This window comes from Acomys minous, assembly GCF_964271855.1.
Source record: "Acomys minous genome assembly, chromosome: 20".
Classification (NCBI taxonomy): Eukaryota; Metazoa; Chordata; class Mammalia; order Rodentia; family Muridae; genus Acomys; species Acomys minous.
This window is the reverse complement of record NC_140502.1, coordinates 13,217,720-13,236,228: the sequence shown is the minus strand read 5'-3', so window position 1 is coordinate 13,236,228 and position 18,509 is coordinate 13,217,720. Positions and strand designations below refer to the sequence as shown.

General features: G+C 43.6%; 2 protein-coding genes across 3 annotated transcripts in view; one reads left to right on the top strand and one right to left on the bottom strand.

The window, feature by feature from the left end:
- The window catches only part of LOC311591410 (NACHT, LRR and PYD domains-containing protein 4C-like), a 36,112-nt gene extending 32,333 nt beyond the window's left edge, over positions 1-3,779 (top strand). For both annotated transcript variants that reach the window (XM_084770973.1, XM_084770972.1), the window contains one exon: positions 3,339-3,779. In XM_084770973.1, coding sequence (XP_084627099.1) covers positions 3,339-3,432 — 94 coding nt within the window. In that variant the 3' untranslated portion in view covers positions 3,433-3,779. The remainder of the gene's footprint in view (positions 1-3,338) is intronic.
- A 12,442-nt stretch (positions 3,780-16,221) lies between these two features.
- On the bottom strand, positions 16,222-17,124 carry LOC311591416 (vomeronasal type-1 receptor 4-like; the record flags this gene model as incomplete). Its single annotated transcript, XM_084770984.1, has 1 exon — positions 16,222-17,124. The coding sequence occupies one exon, from the start codon at positions 17,122-17,124 to the stop codon at positions 16,222-16,224; it is 903 nt and encodes a 300-aa protein (XP_084627110.1).
- Between the last annotated feature and the right edge of the window lie 1,385 nt (positions 17,125-18,509).

The following is an 18,509-nucleotide window of genomic DNA, read 5'->3' as shown; positions in this document are numbered from 1 at the left end:
CCTTTTTTTTTTATTTAAGTAATTTATTCAGATTACATCTCAGTTGTTATCCCCTCACTTGTATCTTCCCATTACCCCCTCCCCCTTCCTATTTCACCCTATTCCCTTCCCCTAGGTCTGTGACAGAAGGGGACCTTCTCCCCCACCATATGATCACAGCCTATCAGGTCTCATCTGGGTAGCCTGCTTACCCTTCCTCTGAGTGCCACCAGGCCTCCCCACCAAGGGGAAGTGGTCAAATAGGGGGCACCAGAGTTAATGTCAGAGTCATTGCCCACTCTCCACACAGCTGTGGAGAATGCACTGTCCATTGGCTAGATCTGAACAGGGGGTCTAGGTTTACTGCGTGTATTGCCCTTGGTTGGTACAGTAGCTTGAGCAGACACCCCTGGGTCCAGATCCACCAGCCTTGATGGTCTTCTTGTAGGTTTCTAGGACTTTTTATGGCTGCCCCCCTTTTTTGCATATATCACGCGGGCTGCAGGTTGAATATGCCTACCAGATGTTTGGTTAAAATGTTTATAACTCAGCAGGGCGTAGTGGCACCTACCTTTAATCCCAGCACTCAGAGAGGCAGTCAGGTGAATTACTGAGTTCAAGGCCAGCCTGGTCTACAGAGTGAGTCCAGGATACACAGAGAAACTATGGTATCACAAAAACCAACCCAAACCAAAACAGTTTCTAACTCTAGCTGTCTCTGCTGGAAGGAGGAAGACACAGGCTCACTTCCTTAGAGGTTTTCTCTTGCAAATCTCCCTGTTCCCCGGAAACATTAAGTACTTGCAAGATTTCTTTATTACTTGGTGTTGGCTAGAGGTTGAGAGGGTATGAAGCTGGAGTGAACGCATAAGGAAGTAGAAAAAGGTTAAGTTATCTGTCATTTTCTGAGCCGTCCAGCTCTGCGTTTGACTCCAATTCAGCCAGGTTTACTCTGCACCCTAAGGCGAGATGCCAGTTCCTCTGATTATGAGTCTTTGTTCTATAAAGTAAGAGTTGTTATTTGACATGAGATATTCAAATATGTGTGTGTGTGTGTGTGTGTGTGTGTGTGTGTGTGAGAGTGTGTGTGTGTGTGTGTGTGTGTGATAATGTGATAGATATTATGGAAAAACCGTCTTTGTTTCTTCTTGTCCTCCTACATCACCATGGAAAGTCTCAGAGAGATGTGTATTACAGTTAATTACCTGCCCAGGAACATGGTTCATTCTTACAGGACAAATCTACTCGAAACATAAAAATATTCAGGACTTGATGGTTTGAATGAAATGTCTCCTGTAGGCTCAGATATTTGAATACATGGTCCCCAGTTGATAGTGCTATTTGGGTAGGTTTGGGGGAGGGGGCGTGGCCTTGCTTGAGAAAGAATGTCACCGGGACAGGCTTTGAGGTCGCAAAGGCTCATACCATGCCCACTGTGATTTCTCTGCTTCGTTCTTGTGGATCAAGATAGACCCATCCTTCTGTAAGTTGCCTTGGTCGTGGTGTTTTATATCACAGTAATAGAAAAGTAATTCATACAGAATCAAAACAGAGACAGGAAGCAAGGTGTGTGTGTGTGTGTGTGTGTGTGTGTGTGTGTGTGTGTGTGTGTGTGTGCGCGCGCGCGCACGTGCCTGTGACAGAGGCTATATGTCCAGACACACAGATCATGGAAACAGTTACTGTTCTGGGCTTGTAGGAAAAAAAAAGAACTCCTCAAGCCTTTTCCAAGTCTTCTACCCCAAAACCATAAGGCTTAGCTGGAATCGGTGCTTCCTCCTACCATTCCGATGTTGACATCAAGTTGAAGGAGACCACAGTTGGCTTGTGGGGTTCACCGCCCTGAGATGGCTAAGGCAGAAGCTGTGACGAGGCTCAGTCAAGTAAAACACTTGCAGCAGACGTCTGAGGGCCTGAGTCCAGATCTTCAGTGCCACATAAGAAAGTTGATTGTGGTCTCATGTGTCTGTCGCCTTCGGGCTGGGGAGAAGGGTGGAGACAGGAGACTCCCTGGAGCTTAATGGCCAGCCAGTCCATGAGTGGCAGGTTCAGGGACAGACCCTGTCACAAAAAGATAAGGTAGAAAACAAGAGCTGCGGGATCTGTGGAAGAGGCAGGGGATGGAGGGACAGAAGGGCGGGGTGGGTGGGTATCAGAAACTCCACAAAGAGACTCTCACGGCTGGTAGACCTGGACCTGGGGTGGGGCTGCATAAACTGATGAACCAGTCAAGGACATTGAAAGCAGAGAACCTAGACCCCCCCTGTTTAGATATAGCTGATGGACAGCTCCTTCTGCCTATGGAGAAGGGGACGGCAGAATCGGGGACTGACTCTGATATGAGCTCCTCCGGTGCATGCGATTTGATTGCTGCCCCTTGGCGGAGAGGCACTGTGGGCGCACAGAGGAAAGGGGAATGCAGGCTATCCAGATGAGACCTGATAGGCTGTGGCCAGAGAGTAGGGGAGGAGGACCACACAGGTCAGAAGTCTAGGGCAGGGGAATAGGGCCGAAGAGGGAGGGTGGGTGGGAACAGGAAGATAAGAACAAGTGGATAGATTTCAGTTGAGATGTAATATAAATAAATTAGAATAAAAAGATAAAAAAGCCCCCTGTCATTGACCTCTGGTGCCACACACACACACACACACATACACACACACACACACACCACCATGCACGCGCACACACGGCAAACCAACAAATTAATTTTTCTTTTCATTAAAAAAATTTATGAGTATGGGTATTTTCCCTCAAGTATATTCTGATTTCGAGGCCAGACGGAGGTTTTAGATCTCTTGGAACTGGAGTTAGAGATGACTCTGAGCTGCAATGTGGGGGATTGAACCTGGGTCCTCGGTAAGAGCAGCCAGTGCTCCTAACTGCTGAACCATCTCTCCAGACAGTGCATCAGTTTTTATGGAAGAATCTCAATGTTAAACATGTGTCAGCATGCCATCTCATAGAATGACTGTGTCACCCCATTTAGAGGCCACATCAGGGTCTCCTGAGCATGGTCTTGGAAAAAATTATGGAGGGAAAAAAATAGATGTTGGAAAACTCAGAAGGAAATGTGAGGGTCTGGAGAAATGCCCCCCCTTTTTTTTTAAAGAACACTTGCTCTTTTTGCAGAGGACTCAAAATCAGCTCCCAGCACCCAACCTGACACCTCACAACTGCTCCCAACCCTAGTTCCAGAGGATTCGATGACCTCATCTGACTTCCACAGGCACCTGCACACGTGTAGTGCACAAATTAAACTCACACAGGCACGCCCATACACAGAAATAATAAACATTTTAAATCTTAAAAAGAAGACTGAGTTAATTAAAGCTGTTTTTTTTTTTATGTCTTTCTAGACTGCGGATTACTGATTTTGATAAGGAAACCCAGGAATTTCTGATTACTGAAGAAGAAAATAATCCTTACTTGACCATCCTAAGCAGTGTGTAAACAGGAACAGAAAACGAGGGTGGACGTTCGGGTGCAAGAAACAGGGGTGCATTCTGCCTCCAAACGACTTCCAAAAGAAAGAAAGTGCGATATTTATTTTGGCCCATTGTATACAGAATTCCAGATCACTAATATTCCAATGAGATATGTTTTGGACACCCCCTCCCCCCAATTCAGATGTGGTTTTTGTTTTTTTTTTTTTTAAATAGATAGATGTGGCTTTTTATTTGCACGGCAATGTCAGGGATTCAAAGACCTTCACACACAAAAAATGATTGCTTTATAAATGACTTTTTCTTCCCACGTAGGTATCTTAAGCACCCAATAAAGTGTTAAGTGTCTTTAAATTGTTTTGAAATATCTTAAAAGGAGATTTGCCTGTTTGTAGATTCCTGGAGCCAGGCAACAATGGTACCTTATAAGGTTGTGGGGGATATTTTAATTATCTGTGCATGAGAAGCCTTTAGCAGAGGGCCTAGACTGGACATGCAGATAATGGAAACTGTTGCTGTTTTGTGTTTTGTATTAAATAATAATCTACTGGCCTCTAGTTTCAAATATCAAAGCATACATAGTCTCTCCCTCCCTCTCTATCTCTCTGTCTCTCCCTCCCTCCCTCCGTGTGTGTGTGTGTGTGTGTGTGTGTGTGTGTGTGTGTATCTGCAAAGATCACAACAGGGCATCAGGTCTCTTGGAGCTGGGGTTACAGGCAGTTATGAGCTGTCTGTCAAGGGTATTGGAAACTGAATTTAACTGCTGGGTCATCTGTCTTAACATTTCATCTATCTTGACTTAGGAAGATGATGGTCATACTGAGAGCCTGAGAAATGCTGATCTCACATGATTCGCAGTCCTCCCAGCAATCTAATTAGGATTTTTTTCTCTTCTCTTGCCAGATGAAGGCATTTTTACATTTTTATTAGTTCCTTGAGAATTTCATGCAATGTGTTTTGGTCCTATTCGCTCTCCCTCCCGCTTAACTCTTCCCATCCTCCTCCGCTTCCCACCCAACTCTGTGTCATCCCCCAGCGCCTGTTGTCTCAGCGCCAACATGTGTTCTCCAAGCATTCTTGGTCGCTTGCTGGAGCATGGCCAGGGCCTACACTCTTAAAGAAAACTGACCCTTCCCTCCAGCCTCCAACGGTTAAAAGAACGTCATGCCAACTCCACTCTCCATGCCGGGGTTTGGTCTTAATTTAGGCTTACGTATGTCTCAGGCATGCGAAAAGCATATTTTTATAGAAATCACTCATTCCTTCTACCTAACACTACAAATAAGCACAAATTCTCTTTGTAACCACACCCTGTCTTATTCCCCTCTTAAATTCCACAAGTAACCCTGTCATAACACAAGTGAATGGTCTTACAGCATCGTTCATGTAGACTTAACCAAGTTTTTGAACCACATAAAACATTGAGTTTTTTTTTTCAGTTATATAGAAGATACCACTTCTTCAAGTTGTCAGTGTTGTTAGTCTGGCCCTGCAGCTACTTACATGTACCTATCAGCACAGACAGAGTGGGTGAAAAAAACATAGACAACACATTTAAATGTGTATATACACGTATGCATATATCCCTGTGTGGCTAGACTAAAAGCAAAAGTCTATATGAGACGATGTGTGTGTGTGTACATATATACACACAAATATATAGGTGCACAAATAATGCCATTTTTATTGGTGTTTTAAAATGTTTAAGTGGGGTTGGTGAGATGGCTCAGCGGGTAAGTGTTCTTCCCACCCACATGGATAGCCTCAGCTTTCTCTCTGGAACTCTCATGGTGGAAAGAGAAAACTGACTCCCAAAAAGTAGGCCCCTGACCACACACAAAATAAATGTACAAAAAGTATGTTTATGTGACCAGGTATGGTGTCTCACGTCTGTGATCACAGTACTCTGGAGGTGGACACACACAGCTCGGGAGTTCAAGGTTATCCTTGACTACATAAGGACTTTAAGGGTAGCCTGGGCTACGTGAAACCCTGTCTCAAGCAAAATCCCTATTTCGGGGACGTAGGCATGAAATCTCATTACTAGCTAAGCTGATAACTGATACTTCATGAGAGAAGAGTCGATTTTCTTTAAGGGTGTGGCCACTGGTAAGACTCCCATACCCCAGTGGAAGGCCAGACACCCAAGAGTATGCAGGCAGCAGAATTGTATGTAAAGCTATTAAAAAATGGACACAGTTTAGAGGCAAAGTGCTAGAGAGAGATGAATGAATTCTCTTCTCCCTGGATAGGGAACCAATGACAGATTATATATCACCAGTGTCCAGCATTGGTGACACAGTGAGTTTTATTGGGGTTACTTGCAGGAGTAGACTTGACTCACTCTGCTACACTCTCTTGTTTCACGTCCTTGTAAAAATCCTGTCCTAAAGTATCCTGTTGTTTTTGCCTCACTTTCACATCCTGTGTTTTATGAAGTTTCTCCCCAAGGTGGCTGGTTTTTAATCTCAGAGGAAACTGCTTCACGACAGTGGGGAAGAGAGGGCTGTATGTGGGAGGAGCTGGGCTGGGGTGAATATGACCAAAATACATGGTACAAAATATTCAAAGAACTAATAAATAAAAAATACATATTAACCTTTATTTTTTTTAACCTGACATGTAGAATATAGATACTTGGTTTTCATATCTATTTTACAATAGGGTTGGTTCTGTTGTTTGTTTGGTGTCTTTTCTTTGTTTCAAGATGGGGTTTCTCTTTGTAACAGCCCCGACTTTCCTAGAACTCACTATCTAGACCAGGATAGCCTTGAGTTCACAGAGATCCCCCCCTGCCTCTGCCTCTGCCTGCCAAGGGCTGGGTGTTAGGGCCCCCAATACAAAGTTCTCAGCACACAGGAGATTTCTTTGTTCCAGAGCGACAAAAGGAAAGGAAGAAGAGACAAAGACAGCAGGTAAAGGTGTGGGAGAAGGGGAAGGGGGTGTTTGTCTTGGAGGGGGACAGAGGGCTGCCTCTGGATAGAGAGGAGACAGATGTGGCCCACAAAGGGCTGCTTCTGGGTAGAGAGGAGGCAGATGTGGCTCATAGACAAATGGCGGTTTATAACATGGGAAACCCCGTATTAGGATGAGGTGTTTGGGGGCATGTTAGTTATGTGAACCAAAGAGGGGGCTGATTTGCTTGCTTGATTTCAGTACTTTGATAGCTGGACCTTGGTGGTCAGCCTCAGGAGGAGGAAGTGGCCGAATAAGGAAACCAATTTTGGTGATTAGTTTTAGGGATGTAATCTAAGGGTTTTTAACAAGGCAGAGGAAATGGGGAGAGAGGCAAGGCCTGCCAGAGCCATGCCTACCATGCTATCTCTTCAGATAAGAACTCCAGCTGGCCAGAATCCCTTCCTTCCCACCTCTTTTGTTTTTATTACCGGCTTGCTGAGCGTTGGGTACGCGAGCATCAGGCTCTCTGCCTGCTTCCTCCTGACGTTTGGGCGTTGTTGCCAGGAGACCCAAGGAAGCCAGGCTGTTGGTCAAGGGCAGGAAGAACAGATTGTGCAGGTGGATGTCCAGGTTCTGCAGGACCGTCTGAGCTTAGTCAGGTGTAGTCTGTGAGGCCGGACCATGGTGGAGGTTATGACAAAACGACTGGTGCTGGCATGGTGGCTGCTGCAGCAGTTTGTACTTGATTTGAACAATACAGGCCGTAAACTTCAAACCCCTACCCAGATCTAACCAATGGACAGGACATTCTCCACAGTTGAGTGGAGAGTGGGGTCTGACTGTCACATGTACTCTGGTGCCTCATATTTGACCATGTCCCCTGGATGGGGAGACCTGGTGGCACTCAGGGGAAGGATAGCAGGCTACCAAGAAGAGACTTGATATCCTATGAGCATATAAAGGGGGAGGAAGTCTCCCTCAGTCACAGTCATAAGGGAAGGGAGTAAGGGGAAAATGGGAGGGAGGGAGGAATGGGAGGATACAAGGGATGGGATAACCATTGAGATGTAATAATAAATTAATAAAATTAAAATTTAATTATTAATTAAAAATTAAAAATAGAAAACTGTTAGGACCAGGGAAAGGGGAGGAGGCCCCATCTTTAGGAATAGGCAACAGTCAGGAAAACGTAGGCTGTTGCTTGGTAAGAGTGCTTGTCTAGAGTCTGATAGTTCTTGAGAGGAGCCAGGAGAATTTAGATTGGCTGTATAAGGTTAATTGGGGAAATGTTATTTTTTTGGTTTGTTTTTTAAAAGATTTATAATATTTTATATTACATATAATAATAATTAATATGTATACAGTTCTCTACCTTCAGGCCAGATCTCATTATAGATGGTCGTAAGCCACCACGTGGTTGCTGGGAATTGAACTCAGGACCTCTGGAGGAGCAGGCAGTGCTCTTAACCTCTGAGCCATCTCTCCAGCTCAAGGGGAAATGTTATCTGAGAGCAGGGCCTGTTTGTATTGGGGAGAATTAAGCGTGAGAGGCTTTTTGTTACGTCAGAATAGTCTTTTCTTGGGGTGCTCAAGTGGGTTGTGAAATTGAAATATTTAAGGAACACGGATGCTTGGGGAGGTTCTTGGCAAACAGTTGAGAGGCACGGTCTGTAATGTAGTTTTGAAGTTGGTGTGGAGAGATTGAGAGAACTTAGCTTTGGTTCCCTGTTCATGTTCTGGGTCACCCAGGACAATAGGTAGAAGAAAGGGGGCCACTGCAGGATGGATCAAGGATTCTCAAGCAGTAGGGGATCAGCCTCCGAAGGACCCAACACTGACAGCTTCCTAGAACCCCTTTTTTAAAAATATTTTTAAATTAATGTATTCATATTATATTTCAATTGTTATCCCATCCCTTGTATCCTCCCATTTCTCCCTCCCTCCCATTTTTCCCTTACTCCCCTCCCCTATAACTGTGACTGAGGGGGACCTCCTTCCCCTGTATATGCTCATAGAGTATCAAGTCTCTTCTTGGTTGTTACACAAAAGGGCAACTTTGGCCAATTCAGTTTCCACATTACCAAAGTTTCCTATAGGTCTCGAAAGACCCATCACCTGAGCAATTCTCAGCCATAGAGAGGCTTCCTGGTTTGCAAAGCCAGTCTCCAGATTAAGTCATGCAAAGCTTCTGGGAATCCTTCAAAAAACCAAATCTCTGTGGTAACAGTCAGTGACAAAAGGCTACCTCAAAGCTCAGGAGCCCTAACCCCAGATTCATGCCAGACACCACGGTCCTGCTAAAACGCTGCTGCAAGTGAGAACTAGAAAGAGCCATTCACTTTCATTACCGTCCGATTCGCAATAAGCACAAGGTGGAAATGGCGCACGTGTCCCGTCAGCTGATGACTGGCTAGTTGCCCGGTAACGGCGTGCCCAGGGACCAAGGAGTGGAGACCATGCAGCTCCTCGCTTGACAAGGATCTGAGCTTGAGGCCCTCTCCAGATGGCCCTGAATGGACGGGAGTTGAATCACCTGACAAAGATCGGATCCCTCCTGACCTCCCCCCACTTCTGCCCCCGCCCCCCCAGCTTATCACTTGTTGTGATGCCACCTGTTACTTTTATTTTATTTATTATTTAAGATTGATTTTATTTATTTATTGAGAATGAAGCATCTTTTCATTACTTAATTAATTTATTCAGATTACATCTCAATTGTTATCCCATCCCTTGAATCCTCCCGTTCCTCCCTCCCTCCCGCTTTTCACCCTATTCCCCTCCCCTCTGTCTGTGACTTTTATAATGGTGGCTTTCACCCTGCTCTCCTCGCTCCTTGTCTTGATGGGGCTCCCCTCCCCCTGTCCTCGGTTCCCCCAAAATCACTTGAGCAGAGAAAGCTACATGTTCTGCCAAAATCAGGTAATGATACCTGGCCAGCAATACATGCTTAAGGATAAGACTATCTCTGATGTGGAATACAACATTAATTTGGGGGGAAAAATGCAAAAAAAAATTGTTCCTTACTAAAGTTTTCCATGGTTTAGGATTTACAGATGGCGTATGAAAATCATGAGACATTGAGGAAAGAAATTTCTAGGGTTGAACCTCTGGTTAGGCAAAAAGAGATTAAAAAAAAAAAGCCTATGAATTGGAACTTTTAAGAAAAGGCATGGTTGGATTCTGAGGAAGGCATAAACCAAGATGGGAATGGTGTGAAAATCAGCTTCGGTTAACGATTTGATTTTTACTGGAAAGATTGGCTGCCACAGATAGCAGACCTTGGAAGTGTCGTACTACGAAGGAAAAAAAAATTAGGATTCTTAAAGAATATATTAGAGCTTAAGGATGTAGCCACATTTTGCTATACTCAAGGAGTTTATAAAAAAAATGCCTAGCGAGGCATCAGACTGAGCTTGAAAATATTAACCGCAAGTCTTGCCCAGTACTTCTATACTAAAATAGCTTAAGAGAACTAATGTTTAGTTGCTAATGTCCAGTTGAAGGGAAACTGCGAAAGCTGTGGCCTTTGGCCCAAAACAAAACTGGCTGAAGAGGTCAAACACTGAAGTTCATAAGAAATAAAATGAGGTCCTCGGTTTTGGGGTCAGTGGGGCGTAGACATGGAGCTTGCTGAAATTTAGATGAGGTTAAAATTCTGTAGAGTTTTATGCAACTATCAGTTGAAGTAACTGCCTTTACTTCCTTAAAGACTTTTTGACTTTAATTCCCTAAAAAAAAAAAACAAAAACAAAAACAAAAAACTAAATAAAGAACTGAGGTTTCTGTTTCATGGTGTGCTTGCTCGCTTGCTTGTGTGCCTGCCTGCTAGCAGCTACCAAGAACACTGCCTGTCAGCTTGCATCAGACATCTAACTGGAGAGTTGATTTTTGCGCTGCTCCTGTTCATCCCTGCTTCAAGGACCCTCACAGTATATCTGGAATGCTAGGGCTGCTCCCCCGCAGCTAATGAAAAGTGGTATATTTTCACAATGAAATAGTTTTCAGCTGTCAAGCAAAACTAAATTAGGGAATTCACAAAACTTGCGCATTTGGAAACACTCGGAATCTGGTAACGCAGGTGCATAAAAACAATTGTTGGGGCTGGAGAGACGGCTCAGAGGATAAGAGCACTGGCTACTCTTCCAAAGGTCCTGAGTTCAATTCCCAGCGACCACATGGTGGCTCCTAACCATCTGTAATGAGATCTGGTGCCCTCTTCAGGTGGGCAGGCACATACGCAGGCAGGACATTGTATACATAACTAATAAATCTTAAAAAAAAACAATTTTCACCAATTTTCCTCTTATTTGTGGTTGTTCGCTTCACTATTTTTGATGTGTGTTTTGTATGGAATATCCTTAGCAGCCGTGAGCTTTGTATGTGGCAATTTATTGGTGTATATTTTCAAGGGAGTAGAGAAAATGTACAGTGGTTAAAATAGTGAAAGGAATATTGGGTAATATAGAGATAAATAGGGATGGGATGAGATGTCAGGATAGAAAAGGGAATTAGGGGAGGGATAACAAACACTTAGTGGCCTTCTGAAAACACTACATAGATACTTATATGAAAACTTCTAGGGCCTGGAGAGATGGCTCAGTGGTTAAGAGCACTGGTTGCTCTTCCAGAGGTCCTGAGTTCAGTTCCCAGCCACCACATGGTGGCTCACAACCATCTACAATGTGATCTGATGCTCTCTTCTGGCCTGCAGGCTTGTATGCAGGCAGAACACTGTGTATATAATAAATCTTTAAAAAAAAACTTCTAATATACATATTTAAAAGAGTTTAATGGAGTTAGTTACACTACATTGTCAGATGATATCCCAACTAGAAACCTCATACAAACAGAAATCCAAATTACAGGAATGGGTTACTTAATTTTCAGCTGGTTGCCAATAGACTCACATAGGTTCCCCAATCATTAAAAGCTGTTTCCAATAGGGCTCACAACTTTGCTGAACATGGTGCTTAAGGACAGCGCATAAGGGACTCACAGAACATGGAGACTCACCTGGAGGACTCTTACACCTCCCAGGTGTCTATAGGTGATATAAGAAAGGAGACTGAGCCGGGCGTGGTGGCGCACGCCTTTAATCCCAGCTCTCGGGAGGCAGAGGCAGGCGGATCGCTGTGAGTTCAAGGCCAGTCTGGTCTACAGAGCGAGTCCAGGACAGCCAAGTCTACACAGAGGAACCCTGTCTCAAAAAGACCAAAAAAAAAAAAAAAAAAAAAAAAAAAAAAAAAAAAGAAAAGAAAGAAAGAAAGGAGACTGAAACAGTCACGGGGAACAACCAGTGTTAGAATGTACCGTACCGAGTACTGTGGGAGAAAAGCAATGACAATCCTGCAAGTTACAGCAATGATCGCCCTGGAAAGAGATGTTTGTCTAACCACTTACAGCTTTCCTAAATGTGTACAACATTGGGCTTGTAAAACTTTAAAAATAAGGAGCAACATATGCTTGAATCTTAACAGTTTGAATCGAATATTCCTTAGCCTCAAAACAAAACGTAAAGACATAAATATAGTCTCAGAGACAGAGAGACTAGACGCACAGCTTCAAGGCAGTTTCTCCTAGTCTAGACATTAGCAATTTATTCACCACATTTATCAAACATACGCATGTTCCCTCTTTATGTATTAAACTGATGTGTTGGCACACCCATTTATTCCCAGTACTCAGGAGACAGCATACAGATCTCAGTTCAAGGTGGTGCTGGTCGATGTAGTGAGTTTCAGGACACTCAGGACTATATTGATAGGGGATATATATGTATATATCTCCCTGTGTGTGTTTGTGTGTATGTGTGTACACGTAATCCATTGTTACCAGAATAAATTATGCTTCTCCTTATAGCCATCTTATACTCTGGGTTCCCCCTTTGGAGTCTTTTTGTTTCGCTCATAAAAGTACTAAATGTGGACTCAAGTGAAACTCCAGGTCAATTTTATTAGAGATTAAAAGACAAACACCATTGGGCTAGGGGCATGTCCCATGAAAGTCTTCACTTACCAGGAAAGTGGGACAGAGGGGAAGACTTTCTATTGGGACACTAGGTGAGAGAAGCAAGAGAGAATGGGGAAATAGAAGGATCCAGAGGGTCCTAGAAACCTACAAGAAGAACATTATGATGGGCAGATCTGGGCCCAGGGGTCCATGCTCAAACTATGGTACCAGCCAAGGACAATACATGCAGTAAACTTTGAAACCCTAGCCAATAGACAGAACATTCTCCACAGTTGAGTGGAGAGTGGGGTCTGACTTTCACACAAACTCTGGTGCCCCATATTTGACCACGTCCCCTGGACGGGGAGGCCTGGCGGCACTCAGAGGAAGGATAGCAGGGTACCAAGAAGAGACTTGATACCCTATGAGCATATACAGGGGGAGGAAGTCCCCCTCAGTCACAGTCATAGGGGAGGGGAGTAAGGGGAAAATGGGTGGGAGGGAGGAATAGGAGGATACAAGGGATGGGCTAACAATTGAGATGTAATATGAATAAATTAATAAAACATATATTTAAAAAATAAAAGAGGAGGACTAACCTCACCTCCTCATCCACTGCCCACAGTGCCTGAGTTTCTAAAAATGTAATAAAAATATCTGCCACCCAACTCCTTGATGTTATAGGAAACTTTGTAAACTCTAAATTGTTAAATTAAAGAAACATGGATTAGATTATTAAACATAAATAAATAAATAAATAAATAAATAAATAAATAAATCCGTGTCCAGAAAAAAAAAAAGACAAACACCGTAGCCTCTTACTACACTTTTCTCTTGGCATTTAAGGCATGCATGGTGGCAAAAAATTAAACCTTTACTTAAGGTCAAAGCCAACTGGGACTCCCATCCTCAAGAGTCTTGCTCTTTTAACCTTTCATTCAGCAGTTAAGCTATGTGTGTAGAATAGGTCAAAGGCCTTGCTGGACTGTGGATTTGGTTGGGAGCATGGAGGAAAAGTTTCCACTCTCATGAATATTATCTTTATAGGCTGAAAGACAGCAAGGGAGGCTCACTCTTCTTCTCTGGCTCATCCCTTCTGCTAAGTCTGGCATTTTTAACTGCTGTGCAATACTTAACACAAAGCTGAAGCAAAAGTAAAACATTAAAAAAATTTTATGAGCTATAAGAATGCCAACTTTATTTTTTAATATATTTTATTAATTTATTCATATTACATCTCAATTGTTATCTCATCCCTTGTATCTTCCCATTCCTCCCTCCCTCCCATTTCCCCCCTATTCCCCTCCTCTATGACTGTGACTGAGGGGGACCTCCTCCCCCTGTTTATGCTCATGGGACACTCAGAAGAAGGTTAGCAGGCTACTAAAAAATTTTTTTTTAAATAAACGCTGGTTGGGCTAACCTTTTGTTCTTTTAAGCCAGTACCACAGGGAGATAAATCTGTTGATTTAAATGTGTTGAACTTCAACCTTTAAGAAGTTGAGACCTGAGAAGCAGAGAGGCTAAATCAGGGCTCTGACAGAGAACCCCAGGAATCCGCTGCTGCCATGGAAGGCAGCTAGGCAGAGGTAGTGGCCTAGGCCCCTAACTCCGGCAGGCATTCCTCTTGGAACCCACAGACCATTCTGACCAGGAAAGCAAATAGCCTAACTTCAGATTCCCCTTTTCCCCAAATCTAATCTCCCAATCTCATCCCCAGCTCTGTAGCAAACCTTCTGCTGTGGTCTCTGTTACCATTCCCACGGGACTAAGCAGATCCTGGAACAACATCCTGCATTCTTGCCTCCTGTGGACTTCCTTATACCCCCTTCCCAGCAGAGCCCCGTTCCTAAAGGTCAGCTCTTAACACACAGAACCTGAGTGTTTTACGTGGAGCCTCCAATGGCCACGCCTATTGGAATCGCGGAAGAATTCCTTAATAGGCAACACACAGCCAGGAGACTCTGGGAAGTAACAGACAGGGCAACAGAAAGCAAGTAAGAAAACACTCACTCAACGAAGGTGAGATAAGATATCAGCACCTGGAATTACAATCTTCCCAATCTCAGATGCCTAAAGCCAACCATGAAAACACAACCAATAATATCTGGGAGAAAGTATCTTCACTAGAGCCCAGCAACCCCAGCAAACACTGAGTATTTCAACATCGTTGAAGAGCAAGAAAATGACCTGAAAATAGCACTTATAAATATGCTAGGGGTTCTGAAAGAGGAAATAATTTTTCCGAAGAAATCCTGAAAAAAAAAAAAAACAGTGGGGAGAAATGAACAAGATTGTTGAAGACCTGAACGTGGAAACAGAATCAATAAAGAAAACCCAAACTGAGGAAATTATGGAAATAAAAAAGTAGGACTTCGAACAGGAGCCGCATAGCCAAGCGTCATCGACAGACTTCAAGAGATGGAAGAGAAAATCTCAGGCGTTGAAGACATATAATAAAAGAAATAGTCTCCTCAGAAATGTTAAATCTAATTAACTCCTGGCGCCAAGCATCCAGGAAATCTTGGCACTATGAAAAGACAAAAATCTAAGAATAATAGGAATAGAGGAAAGAGAAGAAGCCCAGGCCAAAGGCACAGTAAGTATTTTTCACTGGCATAAAAGAAAAAAAGAATGAAAAAACCCCTAACCTAAAGAAGGAGATGCCCCCATAAAACCTTTGACTCAAAATTTGTCTTGCCGACAAGAAGTAGGGGAATGGAGATGAAGCAGACATTGAGGGAATGGGAAATCCGTGAGTGGCCCAACTTGAGACCCACCCCATGGGAGAGAGCCAACCCCTGCCACAGTTAACGATAACCTGCCATGCTTGCAGACAGGAGCCTAGCGTAACTGTCTTCGGAGAGACTTCATCTAGCGGCCGATGGAAACAGAGGCAGAGACCCACAGCCAAACAGTAGGCCGAAAGCTTGGGGAGTTTTGGGGAAGATTGGGAGGAAGGATAGAGGGAACGGGAGGGGTCAAGGACGCCACAAGAAGACCTACAGAGTCAACTCACCTGGGCTCATAGGGGCTCCCAGAGACTGAACCACCAACCAAAGAGCAAGCATGGCCTGGGTCTAGACCCCGCTACGTATATGTGGCAGATGTGCAGGTTAGGCAACACATGGGTTCCTTAGGAATAGGAGGAGGGGGCTGTCGCTGCCTCTGCTGCCTCTCTCTGGAGCCCTCTTCCCTATCTGAGCTCTTGTGTCAGTCCTGAGTGGAAGAGGATGTGTTTAGTCCTACTGTGACTTGAGGTGCCGGGGTGGGTTGGTACCCCGTGGGGACCTCACCTTCTCTGAGAAGGAGATGGGAAGTGGGAGGAGGGGGAGGAATGGGGGTTTGTGACTGGTAAGAAAGGGAGGAGGCTGGGATCCAGTTGTAATGTGATTAAATAAATAAATAAATAAATAAATAAATAAATAAATATGCCTACAGTAGGCATACAGTACACCAAATAGCCTGAGCCAAAAAAAAAGTCCCCATCTACACATAATAATCAAAACAGTAACTACACAGAACTAAGAATATTAAAAGCCGCACGAGAAAAATGACCAAGTAACATTACACCCGACTTCTCAATGGAGAGTCTAAAATCCAGGCGGTCCCGTACATATGCTAAGATAATCGTGAATTTATTGACTGGCTTTTTTTTTTCTTTGCTTCTTTTCGTCCTTCTGTAGGTCTTCCTGTTCTTGCTTCCCCTGATGAGGTGGATACTTGAGCTTGGGTCTCTGCATCGTCTGCTCACCTGGATCTCACTGCGATCTGAGCTACCATTAACTGTACAGCAAACAGCCTGCTTCCATTCCTTTAGCGGGGAGGTTACAGTGGTGAGTCCTGTTCAGAAAGAAGGGTTTTCAGCACAAAGAGTTTTTGTGTGGATGCTAATTAAGATGTATCTATTATTTTGCTTTTTTTTTTTTTTTTTTTTTTTGCCTGGCTTTCAGCAGCCAAAGAGCACTGAACAAGGATCCCGAGGACCCCTAATGATCAACAGTAAGGGAGAAATAGTGGGGAAGCCCGCGGCTAAAACTTCACTGGTGCGCCGCAACCAGAGACGAAAGTCCACAAAAGAAATGTGACAGAGATTACAAACACAATGCAGGAGATAGAAGCTCACAAAGGTGAACACCAGCATCAGGATGGTGTGGGCAGCTCTGGTCTCAGGATAGCATCTCTGTTCCTGAGCGTGGCTCAGAATGCACTGCAGCCTCTGACGGTGTCTCTGCAGGAGCAGCACCATGGAGACGCAGGTCCAGACCATGACGCTGATGAACATGATGTCATGGACAGACCCTAAGTAGACCATGCCTACGGTGAAATCTGAGGTGGAGCAGACCCACTTGCTTCTAGAAGAGTCAGTGGCATTGCCTGTGTTCTGCGGACCAGTGACTTTCATTGGAATGTAGACGTTATAGAAGACACTGAACAACCAACAACTGTAGGAAGAATAATAACTCAGGACCCTGGGGGATCTTTTTCTGAGAAACAGTCCACCACAGTTACTAGGAGCAAGTGTGAAAAACTGGTAGGTGCTCAGGGCACAGGTGGAACACATGTTTGTGCTTCGAGCCACCAGGTGAATGAAGTACTCAGTTTTACACTTGAGGTCTGTTGGGGGCTTCCTTGGACCCAAAACTGTCATATTGTTTGGAAACCAAATGAGGAGGAGAATAAAGACATTGGCAATGGCCAAGTTGGTGACAATGACCTGTTTGGGTCTCAGTTGAAGGCCGGTAAAGACGGGAGAGAAATTATGGACGAACAGAAGGATGTTGGCCGCAATCCCAATCCCAACCTGGCAAAGAAGGAGAATCTGGAGGGCCACCTCCTCAGTGGTTTTCATGACTTTACTCTGCAAAGACCTAGAGAGGGCTTTATTGCATCATGACGCGACGATCAGGTGGGACAGTGCTGTCTTCAGGACTTTAATAAATCTTCTGAGGTTTTCAATCGACTTCAAGTGTTTTCTTCGTCTGAGAAGGGAGACACTATTGTATCACACAGCAAGAGCTTTGTCTGGAAAGCAGTGCATGAACAGTAACGTGGGATATTATCTTTTATTTATTATACTTTCTCTTGCCTCGTGATGGAAGTGTGAGTGATGGCACGTCATCTTAGTCAGCAACGTGACTTCTATTTTTAACGCATGATAGCCTTTGCATATAAATACGTTAACAGTGTCAGACAGGAATTTATTGTTACATCCTTAGAATTTAACAGCCTTTCTCATATTATAACAATGTGTTAAGAAGTACAATTTGGGGGCTGGAGAGATGGCCTTTTTATGGAATTATGCTCAATTCCAGCACCCACGTGGTGCCTCACAACCATCTGTAACTTCAATTTCCCAAATCTGTTGCCCTCTTCAGGCTTTTGTGCTAGGTCCGCATTCAGTTAACACACACACACACACACACATACAAACACACGCACGCACACACACATATACACATATATATATATGTATATATAAAACTAGAATAAGTGTATGTGTAAAAACATAATAATACTGCCAGGTGTTTTGGCATATGCTTACAATACCAGCTGTTGGGGAGGCAGAGGCAGACAGATCTTTATGAGTTCAAGTCCAAGTCCAGCCTGGTCTACAAAAGCGAATCCAGGACAGCCAAGGTTGCATAAAGAAACCCTGTCTCAAAAAAAAGACCCCAAAATAATTAAAATTTATAATGCATATAATCATGTAGCTAAACAATGTAGTAAAAAAGTAAACCATAAACATTTTTTAGAATTTTGTACAACTTACCACAGGGATAGAACACAGCAGATTTTAAAAACCTCACTAATACTCTGATCACACAGGTGAAGGTCAACTTACACATATACTCTGTATTGGTGAAAAAGTTCCCGGGGACAAAAGAATTTCACTTATTCATAATTTTATTAATCTAAACTATCATACTAAGAAATCAGGTGATGGAGATGTATTTGAATCATCTCGGGTTTCCCTCAGGCGCACTCGAAAACATTGACACCATCATATAGGTAAATCACTTGCACAGACACATTATTTTACTTTTTTCCTTTCACACTGGCTTGTCTATTTTCACAACACCAAAAGTCCTAAATCTTTACAAATCTTTCCCTGCTTCACATTAAAAAAAAAAGAAAAGCCCTACAATGTCAAATCATGTTTTAAAAAATTAACGGAGTTATTTTAAGTTATGACAATGATGGAGTGTGCCAGTGCATCAAAATTCCAGACTGAGA